Source organism: Diadema setosum, chromosome 19, assembly GCF_964275005.1.
Source record: "Diadema setosum chromosome 19, eeDiaSeto1, whole genome shotgun sequence".
Lineage (NCBI taxonomy): Eukaryota > Metazoa > Echinodermata > Echinoidea > Diadematoida > Diadematidae > Diadema > Diadema setosum.
The window spans coordinates 25,712,832-25,738,942 of record NC_092703.1 but is presented as its reverse complement, the minus strand read 5'-3'; the positions used below and the strand labels follow the sequence as shown (position 1 = coordinate 25,738,942).

At 37.7% G+C, this 26,111-nt stretch overlaps 2 protein-coding genes across 2 annotated transcripts; one reads left to right on the top strand and one right to left on the bottom strand.

The window, feature by feature from the left end:
* Positions 1 to 2,650: 2,650 nt before the first annotated feature.
* LOC140242379 (acetylcholine receptor subunit alpha-L1-like) lies at positions 2,651 to 9,306 on the bottom strand. The gene is made up of 6 exons (XM_072322115.1): positions 9,258 to 9,306; positions 6,896 to 7,032; positions 4,948 to 5,057; positions 4,198 to 4,417; positions 3,401 to 3,716; positions 2,651 to 3,036 (listed from the first exon to the last, which is right to left on the bottom strand). Exons 1-6 carry the CDS (start codon positions 9,304 to 9,306, stop codon positions 2,651 to 2,653), a joined length of 1,218 nt encoding a protein of 405 aa, XP_072178216.1.
* Positions 9,307 to 18,268: 8,962 nt separating this feature from the next.
* LOC140242715 (uncharacterized) lies at positions 18,269 to 24,441 on the top strand. Its single transcript, XM_072322476.1, has 6 exons — positions 18,269 to 18,361; positions 19,430 to 19,483; positions 20,124 to 20,267; positions 21,899 to 22,006; positions 23,875 to 23,989; positions 24,368 to 24,441. The coding sequence occupies exons 1-6, from the start codon at positions 18,269 to 18,271 to the stop codon at positions 24,439 to 24,441; spliced, it is 588 nt and encodes a 195-aa protein (XP_072178577.1).
* The last annotated feature ends 1,670 nt before the right edge of the window (positions 24,442 to 26,111 follow it).

The following is a 26,111-nucleotide window of genomic DNA, read 5'->3' as shown; positions in this document are numbered from 1 at the left end:
ATTATTAACTGAGGTTTTAAGCGCGAAATGAGTCATAATTGGATAATGGTCTGTCATATCTGAAAGAATTATATAAGAATTAATAAGGGGTAGGGTATTACAAAACATATTGTCGATCAGAGTAGCAGAGTGATCAGTGACACGCGTAGGTTTCGAAATAAGCGGAAGAAAAGAAGAGGACAAAAATGTTTGAAGAAACTCGTGTGCGGCAGTATCATTTTCCAACTTGAGTAAGTCAATATTGAAGTCGCCGAGGAAGAAACAATCCTTATTTTTAAAAACTGGGGATTTTATCAAATCTGAAGGGTAAGTTAAAAATCCTTGATATTGGAGTTTGGAGGTCTGTACATAATGCCGACCACAATATTCCTAATTCCTGGGATGTAAATTTCTAAAAATAATGATTCAACAATATTATCCATTCTGGAAATATCATCATGAACAATGCATTCAAAAGCATTCGATATGTAGAGTGCAACACCTCCACCACTCTTATCGGGTCTGTTATTGGCAAACATATTGTAGCCGTCAATGTTGAAAAAATTTTCAGTGTTGGAATTTAACCAGGTTTCACTTAAACCAATAACAGAAAATGCGTGATTTGCATCAGTCTCTAAAAATAATTTTAACTCATCAAAATGCTTATTCAAACTCCTGATATTTAAATGCAACAAAGAAAATGTATCTTCAGAAAAACTTTCGTACATATCTTTACATTGATTCACAGTAATATATTTACACAACATATTTTCAGTAAACTCTCCACCAAAATCATAAGCAAATCATTTACAGATGAATTTAAGTTTTCAGCGACAGCATTGTCATAAAAAATTGTTCGTGAATTAGATACTCCACGAACCGGATCTGAATCAAACCTTATGTGCCTAAATAACTCAAAAAAGTCATTATTTGAAAGAGAACTAAACGTTGCATTCGGGAAATGAGCCATTATAAATGTGGAACATATCTATGAAAGTTTGTATTACCGATCGAGCCTCAATGACAGGAACGAGTGCATACTGCGAGAAAATAAGAAACCAACAGAGTGAGGTAAGACACTGGAGAAGCCGAAGAACATGGATTCTGTCAAAATCATAATGAGCAGAGGATCGCTGCGAAGAAGTCGAACAGGGAAGAAAAGAGAGCAGTACAAAGTAGACGAGAAAGTTCAGTAACAACGAAGAGAAACATGAAACACATATAACATGTAAACGAGGACAAATCGTTTTTTGCCCTCAGCAAAAAAAAAAAAAGAAAAAAGAAGGAAAGTAAACACTTTTTCCAGTGCATATTTTTCATAGAAGATATTGATGAAAAAATCTTTGTGTCATAATATATCATAATATTAAAGGTTTATTCAATTCGCTATCCACCTGGTAGGTTGATACAAAGGATCGAAATTTTACACACAATGAGTGAAGACATTCGTTTTTGTCTTCCAAGGCACAAAAGGAAAAAATGCGGAATTTGATATGTAGTCATTCATTTGCAAATGCCCTTCAAGCAATGATAACAAAAGACTACACTTAACACAATGAGAGACACGAATGAATGGCAAAAAAAAAAAAAAAATCGTTCCCTTTTATCTATTCATATCCTCAAACAAGAACAAAGTGGGAAACTAAAGTAGGCAAGTAAGAATTTTCTGTCAACTCAAATTCAAACGACATTGGCAGTAATCTGCAAATTTGGTAATTAATGTAAAGTTGTTGTTTTTTATTTCATTCTTTTGAATTCGAAATTTAAGAAATCATGAAACAAATTCAAGGACCAGTTATCACTTTCAATGTGCTTCATTAACAAATAACATTTCAAATTTCTACAGATTTTGTGCAAATTGCCTCTCCTCTAAAGTCATTTGAATTTGGATTTGATAGAAGAGTTTTTATATTGCAGATTATATGTGCCTTTCTTTATCTTTGGGGCTACAAATACATTGTAGAGATCAATAAGTATTTTTTCCAAATTAATTTGTGTTTCTCCTTGCATTGGATTTGTCTTTTTGTTCTCATTGTTATACGGGAGAGCATAAGCGCATGAATGGGAACTTGTCCATTTTTGCAATTTTTACTATTGTGCCTTGGAAGAGAAAAATGAATGTGTTCACTCATGCTTAAAGCATCTCCTTTTATTGACCTACAATTATAATATGTTAATAGCCAATTAAATTGCCTTTCACTTGGTATATAAATATCAATGTTTAGCCTAATACTCTATGAGAAATATGAGTTGAAAATGTTTGCTTTCCGTTTTTACTGTGTGTACATCGATCGTCGGAAAGTCATGGTTCCTTTTTCTTCTTTTAATTTTTGACAAGTCAAAAGTGTGGGGAACACAGAGCCCCCACCCGTCCCATGGTTTACCTGCGTACTAGGACTACGTTGTTAGGATCAATTTCTTAAAAGATTAATCTTTTGAAAAGAACGGATTCGATACAATTGATCACTTCAACTGGCCTACAACTACACTTATGACATCAAACGAAACCCCAAAAGAACAACAACAAACAAAACCCTAAAACAACAACAAACAAAACCCCACAACAATGACGTGAGCGGTTGATCTGTATACTGCCCAAAACTTTGACAGATTTTTTTTTTTTTTTAAATCTAAAAAAAAAAAAAAAATCCTGTCTCTTCTTGTTTTCTCTTTATACTTGGACAAGATACATGACGACCACATAAACATCTACCGCTACAGTACAAATACAGACAACCACACACAGACAGCGGTCTATGCGATGAGCAAGCCGCTGCCATTCGTTGGGTTCGACGCTGCTTCTTCCGTTCTCCACCACGAGGTCCGTCTCTGTTCTGTTGCAACTGCATGATGCATCCGCGACGGCAGCATTCGTGACGACGTCTTGCTTAATTGTCACAGGGTCAGAATTATTTTTCGGCGATGATGCAATACCGGTGAACATGCGCAGTATCCTCGGCATTGGATATGATTCTTCTGTGTGGTAAACACGGAGCACGACCATGGCAACGATGAGAGAGAAATAACTCGCCATAACGCTGAACATGAAGTAGATACCTGTGCAGTGGTTCAATTTTCAGAAATAAAATCAAACCACTTTCATTAAAAGCGAGTTTGCTTGTTGTTGCTTTTTTTTTCAACACAAATCGAATCCCGTCAAGTGCCTACCTCCTTCAGTCCTTGGACAAAATGTCTCCATCTATCGTCCCTCTTAGCTGATGAATGATGATGACGATGAGATGATGATTATTGTTATTATTATTACTAATATTATTATCATTATCATCATTATTTAATTATTACCATTACCATTGTCATTATTGCTGTAATAATTAAGAATTGATAGCCATACAAAATGACTATTAAAGTCTCTGTTGGGGATCTGGTCAACTATATACAGCCACATTACTCATGGACTCACCGAGGAGAGGTATGGACGATCCGAGGGGAGGCATGTACTCGCTGACGAGTTGCTGGAATAAGATGGCGGATAGAAGATTGGCCACAGCGAACGAAATCTTCTCCCCGGACTCAGGGGGGACGAGGAACACGGCAACGTTGAGGAAGGAGAGGAGGCCGGCAGGTATCACCATGTTGAAGAGGTAATGCTGGTAATGGCGATGGAGGTGGACGGTGTAAACTATCAGCCGGTAAGGATGTGAGCAGCAAGGGTAATACCTGTCCTGAGCTTTGGCTGTCACGCTAATGGACCAGACACCATTTTCGAAGAACTGATCCTATATACAATAACAACAAAAACGAGCAAACAATAGGCCCCCAAAACAAGAAAAACAACCAAAAACAGAGAAGTTGTCGCAACGTGCCCAGTTATGGTAAATGAAGTATTCGTTATTGACTCTAAGCTTTGGTTCTGTCATTTGTTTAAATACATGTATAACATTTAGGGTTAATTTACTTTTCGAAACTGAGATATGGTTCGATTTTCCGAAGGTTTTTAATCCGAAAAAATAAAATACGGTCCGCTGATCCGAAAACAGAAGGAAGGTGCCTCTAATAGAATCCTTGGAATCACGAACCTTAAGAATAACTATATATAATTGTTCTTGCTACTTTGAGAAAGACTTCATCAATAATTGAAAGGATTAAAAACGGGCTTCTAGAGTCTAGACCCTGCGGATGGCTGCCTTGCTGAATATCATGGGCCACTCCAATAATTATGTTGTATGTAAAGTTAAAGTATTGTATGATAATTCTTACCTCCGATGCTCCCGAGTCATTCAAGAAGAGGAGATTCAAACCTCTGCTGTCGTACAGCCAGGAGGAGAACGTCAGAGTGCAGGATTGAGAATCGAAGGGAAAATAACGAACATTGACACGACAAGACGTGGTCGTGATCGTCGGCACGTACCACACGACCGTCCCGTCGCTGAAGACATCGACAGGCTGATCGTCTCGCTGAACGAAGCCGGGAGATACGCTGTGATAGACAAAAGAACTTGCGTCAAGATCAACAGACATTTAGCATTTCTGTCACTAACAAAAGGACAAGAATTCAGAGTGATAAGCCAAGGCTCGACATGTAGACTTATCTGGGTCCACTAAAAATTGATGTCAGGCCACCAAAGTTCCAAAAGTTATTATTGGTGTCCCGATCGGGCAGCTAAGATTCTAAATGATTTTCATATTTTCTTTTATTTCGAACCGCTACATTTCTTTGAGGAAACAAAAAAAAAATAATGTTGAGCCCTGGCTATTATACTGAGTTATCTTGAATAGCAAATCAGTTCTGAAATAAGATTTTCATTTTTACTCTGAATCTATTTTATAAGCTCTTTAGAGCTAAAATACTATGACACACATTATGCACACACACACACACACACACACACACACACAGACACACACATAAACAGAAACAAGCAAACACATGCATACATTAAAAAGTATATTCCTTACAAAAGTCGTTCCCGGTAATATCAAGAAGTGTATGAAAATGATATTGCTTACTTTTCAAGGAGGTTTAGATCCGGTTTCCAGATCAAACTGCTGTCCACTACGATGTGGTCAATGTCACCGTAATTAGCAGGATCCCATTTCAAAAATTCGTCTTTCCACTTCTAAGTTACAACAGGCAATGAAAAAAAAAATGTTCCAGTGAGAAAATGACACTCTTGCAATTGCTCACCGTAACGGGTCTACAAAACTCTTATAATCAATCAAAATAGACAAGTTATTGGGTTTTTTATATTCCTGTCAGATTTAATGTTTGCTGTTGTTGTTGCTGTTTCTATCTCTCAGCAGATTTATGCTGAATTGATTGATTTCATTAAAATCAGATGAATTTAACTTTTTCACTTTTTCTCCATCACAAGATTCGCAGTTTAAACAGACTTACTAATAACCAATTTGTATATTTGTCATTTTTATGTAATATGATTTCGTAGTTGTGCTTTTTTAAACTCGGATCGAAGAGAACCATGAGATGACACAGCATTCACGTGCTGATCTTTGTTATCCTCCCAAAATATGTTGATATAGATGAATAAATTGATAATAGATAAATAGATCATGTGCGGATAACGATGATAATTTCACTATAGTATAGAATTCTCCGAGGATTGTGATGGGTTAATTGATGCATTTAACCAGAGCCTGATCATCAAAACTAACCCTTGACACGCTTGATAAAGCTACCTGAAAGCCGGATCTGTCCGCTGTATTTTGTTGATGCAATGGATCAGAACCAAGGCCGATTACAATGAACAGGTGACGGATCAGTGCATTCTGAGAAATTTGTCACACTCACGTAAAAATAGAAACTTCAAACATGGCTTATACCTTGACAACGACACTGCAGTTGCTGCTGGACTTTTTCAAGGAAAGGGGGAGGGAGTAGGTCTGCCATGGACATCTCTTGTTGCAAGCTGTGTTTTATGTATTGATCTATCTATTTATTAATTTTTTTAGTTTGTATATTCATATTGGGGGATGGGGCTGTGATCAGCTATCAGATACCGGAATGATGCTCAAGATCAAGAACTCCTCTTTAAATTCTTTTGTATCATCGAAAGTTTAATTTTTGGAATGCCTTTAAACCTTTCACATCGATCAAACTGTTGCGTTTGATCGCAAAAAAAAAGTTCTGAATTAATCGATAGTGCTAAACAACCCAACCGCTTGATCTCATCAGTATAATTATATTTTCAAAGATTACCCAGATCATTTTCTTAAAACTTATGTTTGCCTGTCTTACCGTTCCCGAGTTAAGCATTTGCAAGTAAAGAGGAGCAAATTATAATGTATACCGTCATCTTTAGAGTCTGGAAAATTAACAAAAATGTCAAACTCACGCAGGGACCTATTATATACAGGCTTCCATAAACAGGAGTCTTTAAATCTGCATTCAGTCATAATTCTTGTATAAGTTCCAAAAAGATATGTATTGGGTTTGATGAGTTTGCGGGGAATGTCAGACACAATATATCCCCTCCCCTTCTATCATATCGAAGTATTCTTTTAACAGAGTATTATACATGTACTTACAAACGCAGTCCATCCGTTTAACGAAATAGTTTGAGATATTTCGTTCTGTGAAGGAATAATGTTGAAAAATGGGGAATGAGATTAAAACAACGAAATAAGATACTCAGTACTCGTGACATGATATATGATCGTTTTCCTGTAACAATTCAAGAACGTATAAAATAAGCCACTTTCAACGTCCATACAATAAGAAGTGGAAATGTAAAAGGCTGATATTCTTATAACGTCATGTAATAAAAAGCATCTCATTTGCATATGTGATACGGATTGCATATAGCTGGTTGGCGAAAGCATGAATAACTTCTCCATAAAACTCTTATGTTTGTTCCATTTCACTCTGTCTCATATGGTCGAGTCAAATATGAAGTGAATTTGAATTAAACAGAGTTGATTCGATATTAATTGCACTTACAAATTCGATGACCTGCACAATCAGCGTTCTGAAATAAACTTCTACTGCCAGAGAGGTGTTAGCAACTGGTCTATTGCTTGGCGGGCCGTAGTCCGACAGCAGGTCTCTCAGCAACTGGTTGTGTGATCCCCTGGTGACTGCATAACCGACAAGAACCCCAAGTTTGCAATTTCATGATGTTAAAACTGCTTAGTCAATGTATGTTGTTTGAAAGTCCGCTTTCGTCCCCCCCCCCCCCCTCCTTTTTCTTGCTTGCTTGCTTGTGGAGAAAAGGATTTGTGTTGCTGGTACGGCGATCATTCTATGAATGGGAATTTTGTAAGCTTGTCTAAAATACGATTATAATTTGTGACCCATAAGAAAACCAATAAAAGGTCGCCAAACATGTATTTTTAATTCAAAGGCATATGCCAGAACAGACACTAAGATTTAAAATGATGTATAACTCAATTCAAATGCACCTTCCTAACTGGTCCAAAAATAGAAAGAATGTAGGCCTACACGCCTGTTTTGAAAAGCGTTCATTGAGAAAAAAGTTGTGTTTTGTGCAATGAATGAGACCAAAAAAAAAAAAAACAAAAAAACAAAAAAACAAACAATGTAAAACTCTGCAATAACCACAATGTTGGAATTATCAGATTAAGCTAAGATTTTTCACATCCATTAATCATATCCTATTCATGACTGAAAATGAGCAATGCGCAAAAAAAAAAACGGTTCTATGAAATGAAAAGGGGCCTCTAAGAAAAACTTACTCACACTAGTAATCTATTAAAACAATGCTAAAAATGCAATTTCCCATTTTTTAAAAATCGAATCTTGAGAACTACAGAGAAGAAATGCTCTTTCAGAAAATAAAATTAAGATTGACGACCTCCTGATCTCCGGACAGGCGTCTTATTCACTCAGACCACCGAACTTCCGCCCAACAGCTAGTGCTGAAAATTCTTCCGTGTCATGGCTACTACTCAAAACATTGATCGATACAGAGCTCAATTGCGTCTATATGTAGGGCAATTTGTCATTCAGTTGAAACAAAAACAACTCTACGGGAGAATTTCATGAATTTGAAGATGTGGGAAAGTTGATAACTCCTGTTGATAATAATTTTGGACGAAGGTTTCTTCTCCGGAACAAATTCTCCGAATGTGGATGAGCAAAAATTGAAACCTTCACCAATTATCTTGCTGCGATCTGACGTTGTTACGTGGTAAATCAACTTGTAAAGGTTAATGATGTTGAGTGGAGAGATGAAAAAGGCCGAAAAAAAAAACACTTTATTGTAGTACCCAGAACAACACATGCATATTATAACGCTCTGTTTTGTGTCTGAGAGAGTGAGTACAGTCTGACCTCTCCTATCCGATCTCAGTTGATCTAGATGCGATCTTGGCGTTTTTGTTTTTGTTTTATCTAATAATTACGTGAAAAGGGGGATTTCAAACTCACATAAATTCCTACACAAACTCATGTTTAAACTACATAATATTCCTAACGTTACCAACATACATTCACATCTAATTTTCATCTGAATACATGCATTCAGACATTCACTATCCCCAAATCACCGCAGGAACCATGGATAGAAAACTTTTCATTAACTCAGGGCATCTACACGGTACCGGCGAACGTTCATTGAGCAAATTATCAGAGAATTCTGAACACAGACCAGCTGACGAGGACATGACATGTTCACGCAAAATTGATACATATACATGTAGCTACCAATGGGTAGGCAGCTACGTGTATCAATATTATTGAGTCTCCCATATCCGGCCACATCCTTTATCCGGTTGAGCGCCGGTCACGACAATCATGTCCGGATAGAAGAGGTCGGACGTATACGTCATAAGTAGAATTTGGTTTTTGACTCATTATTCTTTGATGGTTTACTCACAATCGCCCTGATGAGAGACATTTTTGAAAGTGCTGTTTCCCGTTGTCTTTGAAAAGATAGAAAGAAGCGAGACCAAGAAAATTACGACAGGAGACCTCAGGATCCTCAGGTGACACGCAATCCCATAGGAGTGATCCATTACTAGTATATGCCTGTCCACCAAACGGTCTTGTGCAGTTCGGTCAACTTACGCAAAATGATTGGTTTTGGTTTCATTATGGCCTGCTTTAAAAGCCCTAGCTTCTCTATCTAAAAAAAAAAAAACAATAAAAAAAGGTGTTATTATCTACAGATCTGCCCAGTAGGCCTATTAACCACGTAGAGGACGAAATCACCATTTTAAAGCTGAGATCGCTTCACGCAAGAGCAGAGAAGCCTTCTTCAGCTTGACATAACAATGCACTCAATTGTCGTCCTTCGAAGCATAGTAATCTTGCCTTGGTGACCTATAAATCCTCCACGTACCAGCCCGGTTATTGTTCTCACTCACGTCCCTATGAACTGAAACGTTCATAATGAATTAAATACAATAACTGCACTGCGAATTAGTCTCCGGGAGCATTGAAAGAAGATCTGGACTCGTGTAAGATGATTATAGATTTCAGGGGCCCGTTGTATAAAAAAAAAAGTTACAATTATGGTAACTTTGCCATCCAGTGGTAACTTCCATGGAATTCTTGATTTTGATTGGGTGTTGAGTATTAATTGTTGCCATGGTAGTTACCATTGGATGGCAAAGTTACCATAGTAGTAACTTTTATGCAATGGACCCCTGGTCTGGCTTCTAATTTACCATTTTTCTGATAGACTGCAGAAGCTTTGGTCATCACTACTATTCTGTGTTGCGAAAATGGTTATATCACACCACACAGTACAGGGGAATTCTTGACATTCAGCAGTTACCACGGTTGCCTCCAAAATAAATAGCAGCTGTTCTTCTATCCACGTTAAAGGGATGGTACAGTATTGGTGGAGATGAAAACTGGGCTTTTAACTTTTTGCGAGATACCAAGAAAATACTTATGATATAGTACAGATCATACCATTTTAAGAGGAATTCAAAGTTTATTTCATGAAAATCAGGTTTGGAATGACTGAAACATCCAAAAACAAAGTAAAACAAAGCGATCGTAATAAAGTGTGCTTCCCACACTTGATTAGAATCGCTCTTTTTTTTTTTGGATATCTCAGCCATTTCAAAACTAATAAATCATCAAATAAACGCTGAATTCCTCATAAAATTTTAGAATTACATGCTCTTTCATATTTCATAAGAGGTTTCTCATTATCTCACCAAAAAATGTCAGAAACCTGAAATTAGGTCTCAACCAAAACTATACGATCCCTTTAAGCCAACAAACATGACAAAAGACAATATTACATTATACACCATTGTATCTATGCGTGTGTGTGCGTGTACGTGTGCGTGTGTGTGTATACTGTATATACACAATATTCGTCACGTTTTTTGTTTGTTTGTTTGTTTGGTTGGTTGGTTGTTTCTTTGTTTCTTTGTTTTTGATAGGGAATGGTACACAATATGACTAGAGATTTTTTTTTTTTTTTTAATTGCCGTAATTTCTAGGGTTTTAATGGTCCTGTTGTCATAACATATTTTTCTTTGTGTGAGCTTTTAAGGAATTCAGAGATGGGAGTAATTTTACCGAATCTGGTAGAGCGTTCCAAACGTCCGGACCGCGGTGTCTAATAAATTTGTGCGCAACGAGGGTTTTTGAATTGAGTAAAAATGCATCTGCAAAGTTATAGCACGACAGGCGGACACCTGAGCAATGCTGTGTGTAATCATACCGTTCCCTCTAGCAAGAGGCAAAACACTCTTTCCCTTGGATAAGACATAAAATGGAGGTTCCATGTGTGAGAGAGTCACCACTCATGCACCGTAAAAGATCCCGCTTTATCCATTCATTTATCGCAAAGAGTAGGGTGTTTAACCCGGTAAAGCAGTCCCGCCTCACATCCAACTGGACCCAATGGAAGATGGCTATCCAGTCATCTTCTCAGATGGAAAATGACACAAATAAACAAAACAAATTCATAATAGAATAAGAAAAGCTATGATTAGGTGATCTCTTGATATGAGCCCCTTCCTAACTGTATTAGGGCTAGAGGTTCTGTAGTGCAGTCAACCTGGTCAATGTAAGCATACTTATTTAAAATGGATGGTATAGTATTGGTTGAGGTAAAGAGTCAGTTTAAAACTTTTTCGATTTGATTTGATTTATTTCTGCTTAATTCCGTTACATCAGATATGATTATGTACACGTCATTTATGACAAACAGTATATCAACACATAGTTTTTAGTACAATTATACAAGACAAAATACAAACAGCTTAGGGAAGGGTCTCCAAAATAAGCCGAGGCTTGACGGTATGGAGACTCTATGCTTAGCTGCTCTGGATAGAATAGCGGATAGAGAGAGAGAGAGAGAGAGAGAGAGAGAGAGAGAGAGGGGGGGGGGGGATAGGGAAGGGTAGGGGGAAAAGGGAAAAGGGAGAAAAGGGAAAATTACAGAGTGTATAATTATGTACCACTCCAACTACTTTACAATAGTAATGGTAATAAATATGATATGATAATGATATCAAAGTTAACACGTTCAGTTGCCTTTGCCGGAGTAATGGCCGAATATGCACTATGAAAATAGTGTAAATACAAAGTATTCTATACATAAGGTTATCTGACATGAAATAAAATACATACTCTCCGTCTCTACATACTCTCCGGCTGGATACCCGATCCATCCCCCTCCACCTTTGTATACTTTAGTAATCAGTGATGACGTACGCGCGGAACAAGAGGTGACTGATACGGCGATTTAGCCAATCCCATTTCCCTGAATGTTTATATTTCTTCTTTTTTTTTTTGATGGAAAAATCCAAACCTTTCACCAAAAGTGTGCACCACATCTTTGAATTTACGTTCTGAAAAAAAAAAAAATCCCTGGTGTAAGAATGGATATTCCCTTCCAACACTCTTCCCCGCTTGGTCTTTCCGCTTCCTCGCACATATACTTTGTTTTTTATTGATATGTTAGATATGATGTATGATACACACACACACACACACACACACACACACATACCAGTATATATATATATATATATATATATATATATATATATATATATGTTTGCCCCCTCCTTCTCAATCTGTAGAACGGATCGACGCAACGCCCCTGCTTCGAACCCTTCTAGAGGTTTCACCCAGACCCCCCCCCCCGAAACCGTGCCACATTCAAATTCCCTCCCACAATTTGTACAGCGGATGTATGTCACGAAAGTGCTATTAATAGAAAGAGTTGATAAACAAAATGAATGAATAAATGATTTGTCCAGTTTCATTGACCATGATCTCAATAACTTTATGTTTTTCATCCTTTCAATCAACTCCAACCAGTAGGCCTACATCAGTACACAGATAGGGGTTGCTCCGTTTGTTTACATAATAAAGTGAGGGCTTGCTGCAAGTGCGTGTCATTGTATAGGGCCTCGATCTATATGCAAGTTATACCAACTTTATCCGCATTTATAACCATGATTAATGATTAACTGCGAATTGCTAAGGAACGGCGATAAGTGCGGACATACATCCGCATAGCTGTTTCGCTAGCAAAAGCAGGTGAACGGACCCGCGGAACCCTACATTATTGTAAGATGACTCTGACGTGACGACAGAAACCATTTACAGTGTAGCTATACTTCATAGGCAGTCTGTTATTATTCATTCATCGCTGGAAGCCGATTCTCTCATCTTCTCAACCGTTGTTCTTGTGGTAAGAAACCAATAAAAAAAAAAATCTCTGGATATAATTCTGCAAATGTACATGTACGACTGGAGATGCTGCTGCATGCGCCATTGATTGGTGTAGATCAAATTTGCCGCATCGATGAAATGAGTCACATGTATTCATGATTCTTATTGACTCGAACTTTGATTTGAGACAGAAGACGGTCAAAACTGCGGCTAAATTGACCGATATGCTTTTTTTTATTACTGAAATGCAAAGTTATAGCGGATTTACTATCAAAGTGATCAGGGATTACTATTATGTACAATTGTCTGAAATAATTTCTCATTATTACCGCTATATAGGTGTGATTCGATACGACGTGTACTGTGTAATGTTTTGCGGGTTTGTTTGTTTTTTTCAGAAAAGTGTAATTTAAGAATGACACCTGTAAACGACCGTGTCTGTGTGTGTGCACGTATAATATTTTGGTCCGGAAGAGGAAAGACAATTGGATGTCAACATTCGACTTCAAACCGTTGTCTTTATTATCAGAGCTTAGTCAAAGCTGATGTCTTTTCAAAACTTAACATTAAAATTTGGTCAATGAAAGATGAATTCCAATTTACAATGTAGGCCCTATGAAAGTGTATGCATACAACGAAGAAAATATCTACTGAACTGTTATAGATAACAGAGCCCATCAAGAAAGAGAGGAAAATAAAGGGGCTTACATAAAATGCATGCTACTAAGGTCTTGTAATCTAATATTCTTTAGAGCTGATTTTATACAGTATTTTATTGTATATTGTTCTATTGAGACGTTTTAAATTTGTTCTATTGTATCGGATGACTTGGATTATATTACTTTATGTGACAACCTCACATAACACGTGTAAAAAATTGTTGAAATGCGATTTTCCAGTGTTAGGACCTTTTGAATTGTCCCGTCAGATGGAACGACTTCATTTATTTACTTATATTATGCTATTTTGAGGGTGCATTCTAAGCATAACAAGATCAAAGAAGTACAGTCATCTCCATCAATCAATAATAATGCATGTCATGAAATCATATGTCTTTCTCATATAGATTATGAATCATACGAAATTAACTTTTTGCCGCAATAATTGTGATGGCCAGGTCTTCCTTGTCAGTAATTTGTAGCTACATAGTAACAATACGACTAAAAAGATAATCATCACATGGATTATGATCTACGGAAACGTAAAAGTTGTTCACCTATATTACATTATGTAGGCCTATCTGTCTATCCGTCCAAGGAGGTACTAGTCCATCGTTGTTCGGTGAGTTTCATATTATGCAATATGTATAATCACGAGTTTTTGTTTTAAATAGTGAGTGTGTTTTCATTTTATTTTTTATTTCATTTCATTTCATTTCATTTTCATCAAACAAAAGTACAATCCACAGGTAGACATATTGGATATTCGATTATATCAATACACAAAATCAAGTATTGTAATGGGGGAAAGCACAATGAACTAAAGTACCATAAATGCAATTCTATGACAATACAAAGTGCGTAAGTGCATTGCTTGGACTGTATAATATCATTCATTTCGTTGGCCTTCGTGTCTTAGTGACTACTAAATGCGTTATTCAGTTAGATATTAAATGAAAAAGATGTCCAAACAACACTTCCATAAGCCCCTGCCTTTGATACTTCAACACTTCTTGTCCATATCGGTGATGTATTAATCACCCAATAATCCCAATAGATTGTACTCGATAATAATGTTATCTTCGTTGAAACCAAAAACTGAGCTATTACCAATGATCACCATAATTACTGTGAAGTCAAGTGAAACAAACTTTACGATAAGCGCCCTTTTCGATCGAAACGGAAGTTGAAATGATAATTATTAATGGACTTCAAGACAACTCGACTGTATGAATCAACATCGCCCTTTCTCATTTAAGGTCTCTGAAAATAACGTGAACCTCCTCTTATATGTTTTTCTTAATGCTTATCTTGCACCCAGTTCTGCTATCAAGTACTGTTATCATGTAGAACAAGACAGTGCCACCTGAAAAAAAGAATCAACCCCTCCCCATGTCCCGCACACACGAACACACACAACATGTACACACCTCTATTTTCCCTCCAATGCAAAGATTACATCTCCAAATACTTTTCTCAGAAATTACGTCACTTCAGACAACATCTGAAACATTTGTAGGTTTTTTTTTTTCTTTTAACCATGTCATATTTTGAATGTAAGCATGCTAATACAGCACGTACATTCTACAATTATGATTTGTGGCTGTCAAAATATAATTTGCGTAACGAGGTTTACACTTATTTACGACCCCCCCCCAAAAAAAAAAAAGAAGAAGAAAAGATTATCTCGGGATTATAGACAGTATCAGTTTCGAATGATTCTGTCCCGCTGCAACATTTACGATAGCACTTCCGTCTGTACGCCAACCAACAGCTAAGAAATAATTAATTTCAGGTTCTAGTTAGATATCGACCTGTACTTGTGTAACATGTGTTAAAAGTTCGAATCCTCGCGGTGTTTTTTTTTTTTTTTCTATTCAGTACTCATTGACCCCTGATGGCGCTCTTCAGTTATTCAATGTTTAAATCTTATACTTCGTGATATTTTTTTTTTTACCCTTTGTGTACCATGCTTATTTCCTGACCGTAGGCTTGTGTATGAAATTTAAGGACATAAGCCATCGGAATGCATGTTGACTTGTGTTGATTTATAACTCCCTGATCATCCCATTTGTGGACAAATGAGTATCTAAATACGTGCTATATGTATTCTATGATTTTTTTTTACCGTTCTTCTTCAGATTATTAATATTTTGAATCCGCCTATACATATATTTTAAAAAAAAATCTTCCAAACCACCATTCTGTCCATGACATCATCTGTCAATCGCCGCTAAACCACGAATGTGATGTAGGCCCCACAAAAAGCTCTGGAATACACCTTTCTGTAGACTGAGCTGAACCTGCATGTTTCCGTGTTACTATAAGTATTCGTGATTAACAAAATACATTATCGGACTCGCATTGCATAGTTCAGTTCATTTCAGTTCAGTTTTTATTTCTGCATTTCAAAATCAATACAAATCCACAAATCAACAAAATACTTACATAGTCATTTACACAGCTAATATTCGTAACGTTTGGATCTTACATACATTTTTTTTTTCAAGAACGAATATCATATATGAAAGGAAGCAATAGGAAATGATAAAAATGAAATGCAGGGGACCATCATCATAAGCTAAGCTTGACGAGGAAGATGGCCCCAGGTAAAGAGATACATAAAGAAGATCTTGCCACTCACTGAGTGGGGGGTAATTGTGCAAAGGGCACAACGAAGAGATACATAAAGAAAATCTTGCCACTCACTGAGTGGGAAGTAATTATTGTGCGAAGGGCGTGCGGTGCAGTGCGGTGTGCATTGTGTTGGGATGAATCTTGGTTTGTACGTTGAGTGTTATTTTGTGTATCAGTGTGATGAGGTGAATATTACTTCAGTTATGGCCGTGAACTCATTGTTATGGCCGTGAACTCATAGGTCCAGGAACTTCTCAGATCTCTTCTTTTCCGATGAGTGATTTCGATGAATATTGATAAAAATTGAAAAGGGAAGCCTCCATCAACGCCGCAGTACGCCGCACTAGATCATAATTTTCGAGTAATATCAAGGAGGTTTAAGAGTTGGAGTTCCAACTGGCTGTAATTATTCAAACAGTTGTCAGATTTCTATTGATGTACAAAAGAATTCCACAGGTGCACTTGTGCCTTTGATGATCGATGTTCGACGCCGCCGTCTTGCTGAGCAATCTGAAGATTCATTTTGAACGTTATTATAATGTGGCCATATTTCACATATTTATTTATCAAATGAAAGGAAATTTCACTTAATGATAAAGCATGTAAAACAAAAGTCAGTCCCGTCGAAAAAGTTGTGCAAAAGTGTAAATCAGAGCTGTATCATGTGAAAATGTTTAAAACTGTACCATACTTGAAAGCTGGTTTTATCACCTTTCCCCTTAATTTCCACAAATGAAACTAATATGGAATAATCTTCAAGTATAATTCTTTATTGATAGACATGTCAGACTAGTGCCCGGGTATGCCTAGTCGAGTAATTTTCATCTTTATTTCAGTATTTTTTGCCCAATTTCTATTCGCGCGTCCTCATGTCAGTACAACCTACCTTTTATACGACGGGATAGTAATTACCATCACAAAGAAATATCTTCTTAGAAAGTGGCCGGTGAGACACGAGTCTATTGTCTTCCTATCTGCGTGGCAGATCCTATTTGGCACATACTTCAAATATTTTTGAGTGGCGGCATCGAACATCTAGCAAAGGAAATGAGACAGTTGTGACTCCATTCTCTTGAACCTCCTTGGTAATATGAAGGCCGTGTCACACCTTTCTTGGCAAGCTACGCGGGCTTGTTGCGAGTAGGGATTTTCCAGCACGCAGGAGAATTTCTTGCGGGCGTCCAAGAATGTTTGTGATTTTCTTACTTGTGTCTTACCTTCTAGACGCGTGCTACTGACCTTCTACTTGCGTGTATTCCGTGTGACCTGCGTGAGAGCTTTGAAACCGATCCGTTTTCTGTTACGAGCGACTTATGGGTACTGCGAAGTACCTGCTTTGGAGCTGCCTGCGAGGTGCTGCCGGTAATGGCCTCTTACTGGTGTTCTGCGTGTACCTCTGCGGGCAAACCACTGCGAGTCACTCGGAACAAGTTTTGAGCATGCTCAAGGCCTTGTCATACCGTATTTGGGGAAGTTTTGCGGGTTGACTTGCGGGGAAACAAATTTGCTACCCGGAGCTTTCCGCAGTTGGTCCGCACCTGACAGTACCTAGCGCGTATCTCGCCCGTAGTTGCCCGGAGGTCCGATTTACCAGCAGCCAAGTTTTGAGCATGACCAAAACTTTTTCCGGGTGAGTCGAGGGGATTGCCCCCAGAGGTCCACGCAGAACGCAGGTAGGAGGCCTTTAGCAGCAGCACCTCGCAGGCAACTCCAACGCAGGTACTTCGCAGTCCCCGTATTCGGCCAAGATAATGACACTCTGTGGGAATTCTACCATTCCATCAGAGAAATTCGTTCACAGAGTTGTCAGCCCCCACGCGCCTGGCACACAGGTCACACAGAATACCCGGGAGTAAAATTTAATAAGCAGAATTCGTCCAGCAAGTAAGACACAGGCAAAACTTGCCCAAATCTTTTTCCGTCCTCAGAAAAATGTCCGGTATGCTGTAATATCCCCACACGCAACAAGCCCGGACAGGGCCTAAACATGGTTGCTGGTAAAAAGGATTTGCGTGCCCACCTCTGGGCGACTACGGGTGAAATACATGCTAGGTACTGTCATGTGCGGGTCATGTGCGGGGACCTCCGAGTAGTGAAATTATTGTTCTTCGCAAGTCGCACGCAAGGCTTGCCCGGAAAGGTGTGACACGGCCTTGAGTAACAGAGAAACAAACACGTGAATAAAAGAGGTAAGACCCTATCAATATCAAGTGAAAATGATCCTTAAAATCATCTCATAAACTAAAAGGTTTTTCTCTTGACTATAGATTGGTAAGTAATGGCAACCGTAGCATACCCCGAGCCAGTCATCTCGACCACCATCGACCCAGTTTCTCTGCGAGAAACCCAAGAGCGAACCCGCAAGCTGATGAAGATCCGAAGCCTAGCGGGCCTGCAAATCACCATGGGGATCCTAATCAGCGGTCTTGGTGGGACAGCCATTGTCTTCGAATGCTTCTGGTCCTATATTGGCAACGCCATCTGGAGTGGAGTGGTGGTAAAGACTGTGCTTATGCTTACTGTAAAACGAGAAATGTTCGCGTGCATTTTAATTTCCCGACATGATTCGCGAGCGCCAACATTCGCGAAAGTAAAATGCACGTGAAAGTTCTTGTCTACGCTATTATGCATTGAATAGTCTGTGACATTTCGTGAAAATTTCTTGCCGCTAAAAAGGCCGTCGGCTCCAATTCACGAAAATTTCATGCCGCGAATAATTAAATCATGTTTTATGGTACAGTAATACGTCCAGTGTCAAATATATGGAACCACGCCAGAACGAACCAGACAGTACCACTCTGGTACAAACGTACAGCTGTAGGCATACTTCTGGCACAGGGAACATTCAGTACCCCATTGGGAGCCATTTCTTTGGGAGAACCCTTTTGGTTATCGTAAAAAAGGAAAGATTGCGCATTATACTCCTTTGATTACTTATGTGGTGTTAAATCCTATTTATAGGAGATTCTTTTACCCGATATTTTTTCTCGATAACAAACTACACGTCCATTATGTAGAGTGTTTGTTTAATATCTAGATATGGAATATAATTTGCTTTTTAATTGGTCATTACCAACTCACGGCACGAAATGGTTCGCTCTTTAAGACAATCAATTTATTACCTTCCACAGTCGGACCGCAGCGCTCTCATATCGTAGTAGTATGCATACCGAAAGGTGGCATAAATACGTAATGATTTACAATATCTTGACATTTCACAGCTCATTATTGCAATACGCAAGGTAAAAACCAAGCAAAATACATCACCTGAAAGAGAAACAATATAGTGTGTATTGTTCTTTCTCATGAATACAAAACAAGTTTTGATTTATGGACGAAAATCTAGGTAATTATAGCATGGATTCTGCGGTGAAAAAAATTCAGATTGAGCTGCTGCAAAATACTATGATTTTTGCCGCGACTTTGCATTATTTGCGCTTGACTGAAACTTTATTTCCTATTCTCCGCTTAAATATGTCAGATTTTGCTCATTATTGACGTCTTGCACCGGAAATATTTACTGGGTTTTAGGCTGAATGTGTGTTTCCTTGTATACCTACCACAGTTCTTCATTGTCACCGGGGCTATTGGCTCGGCGTCCACTTCGGGGCAGAACAAGGTAAGTTGGTCACAAAGGCAGCTAACTTTCGGCTGCTTTGAAGTTGCAGAGATTTCAAAAAAATAATTACAGAACTGATGGCCTTCCTGTTTGTTCATCGCCGCCATACTGACATGCTATTAGGAACGTCACTCCATCGGCTTCACAATAAGGGAATGTTATTAAACTAAAAATGTGTGTGTTTTAATACATTTTCTTTGGCAGTGTTCAAATTGGTTACAACATCGTTGTGTCATTGCCACAAAACTGCTTGAGCTCAGTTATTAACATCCAGCAAACTAACAACCTCTGCTCATATCTCCTATTTACGACATAGAAGACTATAGATAAGTGCAGAAAAACAAATAAACATGTTTTTCCTATCATAATGAACATGCATTTTGAAAAACCCTTGAAATGATACACCTTGTATGTGCAGTTTGTTGCAATAAATTTGATATTACACTTGTATTTGCAATCACCATGTACTGTATATTACAAACAAATCAGAATTCATGCAAAGGGCTGCTCCGTGGGAACTTCTGGATAGTCAGAATCTGCAAACTTTATAATTGCTTCGGCAAGGCTTCCATAATAGAAAACGTCTGGATCAATCGAGAAACAAATTATTTTTTTCTCCCCCCCCCCCCCCCGCACCCAGCTTACAGCTTACGCCTTTCTCTCTGGACTGTCCGGGGCCTGTGCAGCGCAGCTACTCGGTCTGTCGATCTTTGCGGCTATAGAGGAGCTCGAGTTAATATGTCAGCCAGGAATTAATTACGCAATCATTTGCACGTACATCATCGTAAGTGGCGCTATACTTTTGGGACGGGACCAGAGCCGTAATCTTTATTCAAGGCTTTGGAAGGACCTGACCGTTTTTAAAGGGATAGTACAGTATTGGTGGAGATGAGAATTGGGCTTTTAACTTTTTGCGAGATACCAAGAAAACACTTATGATTATAGTACAGAACATACCATTTTAAGAGGAAGTCAATGTTTATTTGATGAAAATCTGGTTTGGAATGACAGAAACAACCAAAAACAAAGTAAAACAGAACGGTCGTAATAAAGTGTGGGTCCCACACTTTATTAGAATCGCTCTTTTTTGGATATCTCAGCCATTTCAAAAACCAATTTTCATCAAATAAGCATTGAATTCCTCATATGCTCTTTCATATTTCATAAGAGATTTCTCATTCTCTCACCAAAAAATGTTAGAAACCTGAAATTAGGCGTCAACCAAAACTGTACAGTCCCTTTAATAGATACGTTATAATGCGTAATGGCCCACGTGGTTTGGGTAGACAGTATATTAAAGGTACAGTTTACCTAATTGGGAGTAGTGATTTTAAAAAATGTTCGAATTATCACATTTGATGCATATAATTTACGTACATCATTTGTTTTTGTATCACAAAGCATCCTATCATATAAGACATTTTGCAATAAAGCCTAATATGTAAGGAGATATCACAATTTTTCTCAATAAACCTTAACTGCATAGACGCTTTATTCTAGAAACAATTAATTTTATCATAACTATTGTTCATAATTATTTTGTATTTCTAACAATACTTAACATTTATCATCCTGATTAACATTTTTTACAGTGGCTGTTTCTATCCCCAACTCACAGTTTAGAACTATTTTAAAGCACTAAAGTTCGGTTTTTGTTTCATCTGCAAATAGCAAATAATACTTTTAAGTGCTAACTATCATGGGAGATATGACAGGTCCATTTTTAGTTAGCCTCTTTCAAAGGCGCACACAGTTTGCACTGACAGCCGTGAACGAAGAAAGCCAAAGACTGGAGAGGTCAGGGCGATGGCTTTTTGAGATCGGTGGAGCATTTCATCAAAGTGTTTTGTCACTTACAAATTTGCTCTCAGCCAATCAGATACAAGGATTTCAGTAGCTTAAAACAGTTGTCAGTGACCAACAAGTTTCATGAGACACTGCCCTTGGGAAGATACCTATTCACGAGGCAGAAGGAAGTCTAACCCGGTCACCATTCCTACTGAATAATACGGTTGGTCCTTTTTACTCGTGATATCCTTTCATTATCCATCAATGCGAAGAGTATCATGAATAAATTTCTTCAAAAAAAGCTGTGCTGATTGGCTGTAATTTTTCATGGTGCAGAAAAGGGTAAAGGTCAATCAGTAGGGTTTGTGTATAAGTGCCTATGCTTAAAGCAGAATGTAAGACTGCATGAGAGAGCATGAATATCACATCGTTGTATAGGCCCTACTTATATAGGCTACAAACGCCTCCAGAGCTACCCTCAAAATACTACTAATAATGAAATGAGCACAAAAGTTTCCTTTCAAATGAATGATTGGTTACAATTCACATTTCCTACACTTATATACAAGCGTCGTGAAGTATCAAATGTGTTCTTGCTGTCAATAACGTTGATTTCAATCCTTGCAGGAGAGCCGTATTGGGATTGACGCGGCCATCGCTGCGCTGAGTTTTATCACACTCATAGCGTCACTGACTGCCTCTTGCCTCAGCTGCTCCGTACCTCCACCAATAACGGTAAATGAGAACTAGTGTCTACTTGCAGGTAGAAATCTAGTCTGCTTGCATTAAGAAATAGGCCTACGTTGTTTTGACATTACAGTATATGAGCAATCTAAGAAAATGAAAAGATTAACGACAAAATAAATGGTATTCTAAACACTGAACACTACAGCACATCGCAAGAGCGGTGAGTTAGTTCAGTTTGTTTGTTTGTTTGGTTGTTGGTCATTTCCATCTGAGAAGATGGCTCGATAGCCCATATTCAGCTACGTTAAGCTGGTCTTCCATGGGGTCCAGTTGGATGTGAGGTGGAACCACTTCATCTGGTTAAATACCCTGCTCTTTGCGATGAACGAATGAAGCGGGATCTTTTACGCGCTACCGACTGAGCCATTATTTTTTTTTCTAAGAAGGTGTATACCGGTATGTGTCGGTCTCGTAAGCCTATTTTGTCTAGTGTCGGTCTCGTGGGCTTTGTTTGCATAGTGTCGGTCTCGGGAGCCTTTTAAGCGTAGTGTCGAACTCGTGGGCTTTAATTGTTTGCATAGTGTCGGTCTCGTGAGCCTTTTGTGCGTAGTGTCGAACTCATGGGCTGTATAACTCGTGGGCATATTTTATTTGATGACGAACTCGTGGGCTTTATTTACTCAGTGTCGAACTCGTGGACTGTATAACTAGTGAGCTATATGACTTGTGAACTGTATGACTTGTGGGCTGTATGACTCGTGGGTGTCGGTCTCGTGACGTGCACCCATCATACCAGCCATCTTCTCAGATGAAAAATGAAGCAAACAAACAAACAAACAAACAAACAAACACTAAAGAGTTGCGTCGTAAAAATTTTTTGTGGGAAATTGATCTTTATTGAAAGATGTGAATACAGAAAACTACCCTTCGACAATTACGAATACACTAACATAGACTCATATGCACAGTATTTTGAATCATGGAGACAGAGTTCTTACTGCCCCTTCCTCCCCAGTGCCTGAAACTCAAGCCCACTCTTACCTCCCGAGTTTTAGGCAGATCCCTTGGTTCTTGGTTACATGTGTCACGTCTTAAAGATTAAAAGTACAGTACATGGGAGTGTCATGACATCTTTTTTTTGTCACATTTGAGCACACACACATGCACACACACACACACACACACATTTATATATATATATATATATATATATATATATATATAGATATATATACTCTAAATTCATTAGATTGAGATGAGGAACAAATCTAAAGTTAGATTGAAATTCTCAATCTGATAGATTTAGAAGTCAATCTAATTTTGAAGTCCAATTTTTGATTTTTCCTTATTAAAACCACAATCTTACGGATTGATTTTAAATCTATTGCATTTAGAGTATATTACATATATATATATATATATATATATATATATATATATATGAAGGGTTTGTTTGCAAAAACCGATAAGTCCATTTTTGAAGATTTTGAAGTACGATCTCTGTCATAAAGTACAAAATAATACCTTTTAAGCGATATATTGGTCACTACATACAAAGGTATATTTTTGAAGTTATGGTCAAAACATAAGAATATATGGTTGTATATGTTTTGTACTTTTGTTTTATTGTCAATCATTTTGTAATCCCATCACTGAGAAAGTGGAAATATGAAGTAAACTTGAAACTTGAAACTTGAAAAGAAGCCAAAATTTTCTTATTATGTTCTTTGTTTTTCTTGACCTTTAATCGCAAATATCTCCATTTGGCAAATATGGACTTATCGGTTTTTGCAAACAAACTCTTCATATATATATATACAGTGTATCATACACATGATATGTATGTGTATAATAATATCATAATTTCTGCCTTTTCACTAATTCCAATCTGTATTGGTATCTATTCCAATTGGCAGACAACCATCGTTGTTCAGGGGAGAACGTCGGTGGCGCCGCTTGCGACTGGCCCGGCCTATCCCGGTGTTTCAACAGGCCAGTATAATGCGGCCTACAACACAGCCTACGGTCACGGTAAATGATTAATGCATTGTTTGATAATAATGTGAGGGAATTCAGGGGAACTGAGGAAACCGAATGATGTCAATTGAACAAAAAACAAAACAAAACAGTGACATTGAATCTTTAACGCCACATAAGAGTAAAAGATCAGAAATGAACATGGTTGAAAAAGTTGCTGTCCTCGGTTTTTTTCGTATAAAGCTATTTAGCAAGTCAGAAAGGTACTGTACAACAGTACTGTACGTCGGGATTAAACAACTCTGTCAGTGGTTAGGTGTATCTGGTTTTGCCACTTTCCAACTCTTATTTTTGTCTCGAAGTGATCCTTCAGAGGACTATTCATCCATTCAAATGTCATTACTTGTTATCATTCTTGTCGATTCCTTTCAGGTTCGTCAGTTTCCATTCAGAAAGGAGGGAACCCTCCGTATTCCCATCCTTCCCATCCCGGGCCGCAGTATTAAAACCGATCCTCGCAAACAACGAACGAGCTCCGTCGCCGCGTTAGAGCCCTCCAAACCGATCCCACCTAGCAGAAAACCCGCCATTCCTGCGGTGCTCCTTTCACGCACGCATGTGGGAATGCTCAATGCGATTATGCAGTTCACGTTAGCATATTATTATTATTTTTATCATATATATATATATATATATATATATATATATATATATATATACGTGTGTAATATTTGATTGGAAGTGAATTGAATATGAATTATGCATTCAGCACACGTGTGCGCACTTGGAACACCACAACGATGACATAGATGGCGGTCATGTTGGATCCATCTCTAAACAGAGAAATCTCATTCTCAAATAGAATGATGTTCTCAGGTATCTGACTAAAATTGTAGATTATGGACATCTCAGTCGTGTTGACAAATCTTATTATATATTTTTGTTCATCACCACGGCAACTGTAACGTCGTTCTTCTGTGAATATTTGAGGCATCAGTTCCCCTCTCCGAAAAAAAAAAATCCACAGCCAAAAACTGTGTGAAAGATGTGAGGAGGTTGGTTGAAAATGGACTATTAACAACGTATATTCCGCATAGTAAACATGGTAAAAGCAGATAAGAATGTAGACAAAATACACAACGTCATGAACATGCACCATTAGTGAAAGAATATACTAAAACTTGATTTTTTGATGAGGTAATGTTTACAAGACCATTATTCATTTTTGGTAATATAACTTCAAGAGGTTAATGTAAACAATTTGGTGAACTGCTTTTTGCTATTATGGAGAACTTGTCTTCGCTTTAATAGGCAACGCCATTAAAGTTTAGAAGTTAACATAAGTAAGATTACAGAATTATGGCTTCTTCGTATACCATAAGTGCTTACAGGGTAGTGTACATAAATGTGTGTTTTTATGCAAGTGACAGAATCGAACAGAAAAGATACCAGGATGTTAATTGAAGAGGGAAAGCGGTGAATTGGTTTTACTATTATGGAGTGTGTTTTATTTTTCAGTGATTAGGCACCATTTGAAAATTTAGAAGAGATGATATGTCATAAATAATTGCATTAATGTTCCTCGTATCTAAGTGTTTACAAGGTACTGTGCATAATGTATGTGTTAATGTAACAAAAAACATAAATCAAATACCAGCACACCCAATTTTGTGTGTCTTATATCATACATATACAAGAATTGATACAATATATCAAATACCAAACTTTCTAGCCAAGTTTAATCTGTGACTTTTGTTGTTGCAATTGAATCAATGGCCAAAAAATTACAGTGCCATTAAATCTAATATATTAGCTTATTAGATAATATAGCATAAGATATCTACGTTGTACTTTTCAAGTTGGACAGAAATAGTATGACTGGAATTTATAGTATGTTGCATACACCAGTCCTGTACGTTGTTTGTTTGTTTGTTTTTTATGTAGCTAAAAAGATAACACATATCTGCAATATACGAATATCATTTTTTATTATTTGTCTTTTTTTTTCTTCATAGTGTGTCTTTCGTTAATGCATATTATTTCAATTCGTGTACTTAAACACAGGTTTACCAAATTCAAAACCTTGACACTATAGTGTCATTTTGGTATTCTAAACAAAATCAGAAGTACCGGGAATAGATAAATTGATGCCATAGACAGAATTTTGTTGCCATGT